This window comes from Rutidosis leptorrhynchoides, unplaced genomic scaffold (genome assembly GCF_046630445.1).
Source record: "Rutidosis leptorrhynchoides isolate AG116_Rl617_1_P2 unplaced genomic scaffold, CSIRO_AGI_Rlap_v1 contig85, whole genome shotgun sequence".
Classification (NCBI taxonomy): Eukaryota; Viridiplantae; Streptophyta; class Magnoliopsida; order Asterales; family Asteraceae; genus Rutidosis; species Rutidosis leptorrhynchoides.
In genome coordinates this window covers 54,381-61,221 of record NW_027266877.1, presented here as the reverse complement: position 1 = coordinate 61,221, position 6,841 = coordinate 54,381, and the positions used below count along the sequence as shown (strand labels likewise).

At 30.6% G+C, this 6,841-nt stretch overlaps 1 protein-coding gene across 1 annotated transcript; it reads left to right on the top strand.

Annotated features, from left to right (window-relative positions):
* The first annotated feature begins 4,780 nt into the window (after positions 1-4,780).
* On the top strand, positions 4,781-6,437 carry LOC139885181 (gibberellin receptor GID1B-like). Its single transcript, XM_071869123.1, has 2 exons — positions 4,781-4,819; positions 5,439-6,437. The coding sequence occupies exons 1-2, from the start codon at positions 4,781-4,783 to the stop codon at positions 6,435-6,437; spliced, it is 1,038 nt and encodes a 345-aa protein (XP_071725224.1).
* Positions 6,438-6,841: the final 404 nt, after the last annotated feature.

Here is a 6,841-nt window from a genome sequence, read left to right as displayed (position 1 = left end):
ATACTTTTTTTCTCGATAATTTTAGTATAAAACATATATTTTAGTGATATTTAGAGAAAGATGAAAGGGTACATTGAAATGTATTCTGACTTACTCAAACAATCTTAAAATACATATTTTTATTATTATTTTTAACAAAATATTGTATTTTAAAAATGCGTGAAAAAAGACGAAATATTCTCCAAAAACACTTAAAACATACCTTGTAAAGTGAAAATTGTAAAGCAACACGGCAATGTGTTTGGTAGTGAGTCGTATGGATGGATAGAAAAAGATGAGTGTGGCACATGGTGAACCACTAAAAGCCAAAAATATTTTTTATAATGAAGACACAATTAAATGCATCCGTCCAAATATAAAAGCACTACGACTATCTATCGTGTGCTGTTAATAATTGTTACCAATAATTCTTTGTTTTTTGTTATTTTGGCAAGTAAATGATGTAAATCCATCTGGAAGTCTCTTATTTAAACTATCAGATAAATAATTTTTTTACTTAAAAATAAAGATAAATACTTTTTCTTGATTGAAGTTAAAACCTTTTTTTTTAATAAGATCTAGCGAGGTTAAACTTAGAGAAAGAATAATTATTTATTACTTCATTTCTCTCCGTACATAGTTTTTAAAATATTAATATATAAAATAAAATAATAATAAAATACAACATATTTTTTTAAAATAAAATATCTAGAAAAATATATAAGAAAATATTAAATTGAAAGTAATATACGAACTTAAAAGTTACCTCATTATAGCCAACATTAAATAATCTTTCAACCAATCAAAGTTTTTACTCGCTCTTTTTAAATCAAAAAATATTGTTCTAAATGGTTATATGTGTGGGCTTTTATCTTGACAATCGAAGAATTGATTATCCATTTATATAGTACAAATAGATAAAAAAAAAATAGTTGGATCAATTCAAAGTTCGTGTAGGCATGTAGCCTAAATAGACATAACTAATGTAACAATAAAATCAGATGATTAAATCAAATCTATGGTCGATTGACACTCGTTTCTTCTAATTACCAATGGATATATATATATAATCCAATTTCGTGTTTCGAATATACTTGCTAAATAAAAGTGAACTTGTCCACTCTAAAAGCACCAAATTAAGATCGTGATTCGCGATCACCTTGATTGTGGAAAACAAAAAAATAAAAATCGATCGTGATCAGCTTCTTTGGTTTTTTTTTCTCAAATTCTTTCATTGGGTCCACTACCAATAATACGTCATCAATAAAACAATCCAACGGCGGGTGATCTACAAATGAGTTATCTTGGACCCACATGACTTTTACCCAAAAATCAATACTCCTTCTATTTTATATTGTTAGTGCAAAAATATTATTTCACTTAAATTAATATAGTGGATAAATATCAATATTTGACTAATTTATTCTTAATAATTAATCTTAATCTACTTTTCGTTAAATATTTGAGCCGTAAATAAAAATTATAAAATGAAGGATAGTATGATAAAAATTCATATTAATTTTATAAGTGAACAAATATATTAAAATCTTTTAAAAATTATTTTTGAACAAATGAAATGGAGGAATACTTCCCATCCACTTCAATTATAGGGTAATAAAAATTTCGAAACTTTAATAAATAGTTAATGATATAAAATTTTTTTTATCGATTATTTATTATTTTAAATAAATATCTATACAAATAATAATTATTGAATTTAATATTTTTTTCATTTCTAAATAGATGATTAGATTTATTCCAAAAAAATAGATGATTAAATAATTTAATTTTGGACGAATTTAAAATATCAAAACGATATATATTTAAATATAAAAAGAAAATTGAAAAGAATAACTCAAATATGAATGAATTTTATAAAACGAAATTTGATATATTATCATAATATTTAGATGTATGATTTTTGAACTCATCCAAACGAACTTATAAAACTCATGAGACAAAAAATTTTAAAACCATAAATTATTTATATGAAACCGTTAATAATTTAACAATTTTTTTATGATGAATTTGATTTTAGTTGAGTTTATTTAACAAATGAGGTGAAGAGTATTCAATTTCAGTTTTGAACATTGTTTTGCAGAAAGCAAACACGTGCCAATATGTAGTTATGGTCTTTGTGGGACCCATTTTACCCTTCGAAATTGCCTTTCATCATCGTATCAAACGTATTTTAGTAAGTAAGAATTGAGGGACTTTTTAGGGGAACGTGTCCTCATAAGAAAAATATATGGGACCCACCAATATGGAATATCACCGAGAGCGCCACGTGTACACGAACTCGGATAGAGTGTGGGTCCTCACAATACGACAAAAATCCAAAAAGCCCACACATTAGCGTACACGCGCACTAGAGGACAAAATACGTGTCCTACATGAATGGCGGTTTGGTAAAAATAGTTGGAAGTTGAGGGCAGATTTGGGATATTAAGTCATCGAAATTGAAGGGAGTGTTTGGAAGACGGGGAATGCTGGTCGACACGTGCCTTGGCGTCGGCCGCACGCAGGAAGCTCTTTGTCTACTTTTTTTGTGAATTTATTTTTAAATCATTGTTTTCTTGGACTAATTATCTTTTTTATTTTTATTTAATTTTGTAAACTCCTTTTGTTACACTTGGCTGCATCCAACGATTTTTTTTTCTTTTTCTGTTTTCAAAGCATTATGCTATTTTTTTTTTTAAATTATAAAATAGAATAGAAATGATTGGCGAATAGATACTGTAGATTACAAAATAATAAATCATATTACAATTTCCTCTTATCAATTTCTTACCATTTCGTATCTTAATCTCGCGGTTATTCGCCGTAAGAATATTCGAGAATATCTAAAAAAATTAGCGTAAAAGGAAGATTAAAGATTCACTATTCTATTTCATTTAAATCCAATGTAATGAAAAGCTGAGTTATTATCTAAACAACGGATGTGGTGGAGAGTAAAGTAGGAATGTAAAATAACAAAAATTTCTACTTACGAGTTAGAAAAAAAAATTTAAAAAATATAAATATTAAAGTGAAAATATCTATAAGGATCGATTTATAAATTTAATTTTACTAGGATCAATTTAAATATATATTTTATAAAATAAGGAACGGAATAGTTTAAAATGTTATTGCTCGCAACTGGTCTTGATCGGATTGTCGGTCCAACAAAGAAAGTGCAACACTTACCGCATCTGCGTGCCTGCACCAACTTTCCTACCACACTCACACTTACTTTCAAACTAGTAAAAACTTACACACTCCGTCTTGTCGGCAAGTAGGAACGCACGTACATATATATCGATGCCCGTATTTAATTATCATGTTTGAACCTGTCATTATTTTTTCCTTAAAATTTTAACATTATTTTACTTTTGTATTAAGACTTAAGAGTAATAATTTACTGATCGACTTCAAGAAGTTGCGAGCACTATACCCATCATTAGTATCCATGATATCGTTTCTAAATATGATCGAAAAGTTTCTTTTGGATTCATACGAATGTGCTTAGATGATTATATCGTTAAAAGTCTGTCTTCTTGTTGCCACCAAATTGCTTGATCGAAGTATATCTCTAAAAGAAGATTCGATTTAATTCTAAACTCTAAACCTTTTAAATCATAAGTCCTAAATGGAGATTTGTATTGGTATAAAGCGATTAATAAAAACTCCCGCTATTCGCTACTCGTCTATAAAACTCATTGCTTCTCCAAACGAAATTCAATTCTAGTCGAACAAAAGAAAAGAAAGTAATTCGAGGTTTTATTTTTCTTCGATTTGAGACAGCAAGTTTATGCTCTTATTTTTTATCATCTATGCCTAAGATACATGTATCTAACCATAAAAACTCATTTCATTTAATTTTTATGAAGCATGATTTTTTAACTCACCCAAAATCAAATTTATCCGACAAAAAATTGTCAAATTATAAATGATTTTCGTAATTTTAGATGAATTCCTTTAACATTGTCATAATTCTTATACGGTAATTCGTCCTAATTATTAAACTAAGACAATATTTTATGACAATATCTACAATTTTATCTAGGGAGCTAATAGTTTATTCTAGAGGTGACCAATACATTTGACGCAAACCATATTGTTGACTCCTTTATTTATATATATATTAAAAAAAATCATGAAAATTCAATAGGAATTTTCATTCATTTTGTTTTATCAAATCGTGGTCATCTCATCTCCATTGGTTATAAAAATTTTCAATTTCATGTTTACACGCCAATGAATCACACATACACAAGTGGCGAATAATTTAATTTTTAGAAAAAAGGGTGTCTTAAATAGAAAAAGAAAATTATAAACAAAGAGTTGTAGAGAACAACAAATGGGAATAAAGAAACAAGAAAAAAACAAACAAATAAAATTGAAAAATAAATAAAATAATGAATAAAACAAAAGTGTGGCGTGGACCCACACACAAAACCTAAAAAAAAACTGTTTTAATTCGGCCGCCCCAATTTGTCGTCTCTCTCGTCTCCGTCTCCCACCGTCGTTCCACTTTCTCTCTCTAGCTTTCTCTCTCTAAAAACAGAAGTTTCTCTTACATTACAATTTAATTAAAATTAAAAATAAGAGTCAAACAGACCCAGATTAATTAATTAATTATATTATTATTATTAATACTATATATATAAATAAAATTAGTAACATTGAGTCACGACTGTACTTTTCTCTCTCGTGTGTTCACTCCCTTTTAAAAGTTTCAAATCCATGGAGTTTCTTCTTTGAAGATCAACTCTCCATTACTCTCTCTCTAATACTCTCTCTTCTCTGTTATTATTAAGCTATGGCTGGTAGTAATGAAGTCAACCAGAATGAATCTAAGGTAAATCTATTCATAAATTGGTCAAGTTTGAATTTTTGATTTCATTTTGAGCCTCAATTGAAAAAATTGGTACATGGGTTTTGCTCCATTTCATATTTTGAATATGGGATCCTGTTTTCAGCTTTTGATTTTCATGTTTGCTGCTGTAAAGTTGTGATTTTTTTTTTAAGCAAAGTTTGACTTAAATTGGGAAATTGTAAAAAGATTGGATTTTTATCTGGTTCTAGATGTTCCTAAAGGACAACAACTCAGCCAATCATTTTGGCTCCCTCCATAATCATTTAACCTGGTTTAAGATCTGTTCTCCCAATTTTTGGAAGGAAATCTAATCTGGGGTTTGTGAATTTCAAGTCCTTATGTATATATTTTGACTTGATTTGTGATTAGGTTTAGGCCCACCTTTACCTTTGTTTTCAAAATTTCTTGTTGTGGCAATTTTTTGCATCCAATTTCTCTTTTCCTAGTTTGTATATGTGGGGTTAGTTAGATTATTGTCTATCTCTACACAAAGTTTTTTTTATCTCTTCACTGTTTTCTTACTGATTATAGAGACTAGAATTGATGTGTAATGCTAATGCCTTTCTTTAATCAATCTAATCTTTGTTCTATTTATGTGTAGAGGGTTGTTCCACTCAATACATGGGTTCTTATTTACAACTTCAAGCTAGCTTACAATCTCCTTCGTCGACCGGATGGAACTTTCAACAGAGACTTGGCTGAATTCCTTGATCGGAAAGTTCCAGCCAATCTAAATCCTGTTGATGGGGTTTCCTCCTTTGATCATATCGATAAAGCTTCTGGTCTCCTTAACCGGGTTTATAAATTTTCATCAGGAAATGAGGCTCAATTTTGCTCTACTATCGATGTCGAAAAGCCGTTGAGCTCAACTGAAATAGTTCCTGTTATAATATTCTTCCATGGTGGAAGCTTCACTCATTCCTCAGCTAATAGTGCTATCTATGACACATTCTGTCGCCGGCTTGTTAAGCTTTGCAAGGCTGTTGTGGTGTCGGTAAATTACCGTAGAGCCCCTGAACATAGATACCCTGGTGCATATGACGATGGCTGGGCAGCTCTCAAGTGGGTTAAATCGAGAAGATGGCTTCAAAGTGGAAAAGATTCGAAAGTCCACGTTTATTTGGCCGGAGATAGCTCCGGCGGAAATATAGCGCATAATGTTGCCTTTCAGGCATCTAAGGATGGAGTTGAGGTGTTAGGAAACATTCTTCTTCATCCAATGTTTGGCGGGGAAATAAGAACAGAATCAGAAAAAAGATTGGATGGGAAATACTTTGTTACAATTCAAGACCGTGATTGGTATTGGAGAGCTTATCTTCCGGAAGGCGAAAGTCGAGACCATCCGGCTTGTAATCCGTTCGGTCCTCGAGGTAATAGCCTCGAGGGGATAAAGTTTCCGAAAAGTCTCGTCGTCGTGGCCGGACTGGATTTAGTACAAGATTGGCAATTGGCTTATGTTGAAGGGCTCCAAAATTCCGGACAAGAAGTGAATTTGCTATATCTAAAGGAAGCTACCATAGGATTCTACTTCTTGCCGAATAACGATCATTTCTATTGTCTGATGGAGCAGATAAAGGATTTCGTTAATCCTAACTGTTAATAAGACCATTCTTAACCACATTGATTAACTACAGAAAGGCAGCCATACGTAACCAAAAGCTTGACATTTCACTTGGCAGATAATTTTTTTCGTTCCGGTTTGACAATGGTAGCTGTAAGTTTGTGTGGTATTTACTTTTGTTCTTCCTACGCTATAATTTGGACGGCAAAACTTACCCTCGGTGAACTTCCTGCCGTAAATAACGGTGATAGAGGAGTGTTTGGGTGTAAGGTTATTACTATTTAGGAAAAGTAGATAATTTTTATATATACTTCTAATTTCTATACCTGGATTCTTGGAATGTATCCATCAAATTCCTGGATGTAATTTTATACTAGTGTTCAAGTCTAGATTAATATAAAGATTTTGTTTTTCTGTCTCTTTATTGGAGGATTATAATGATA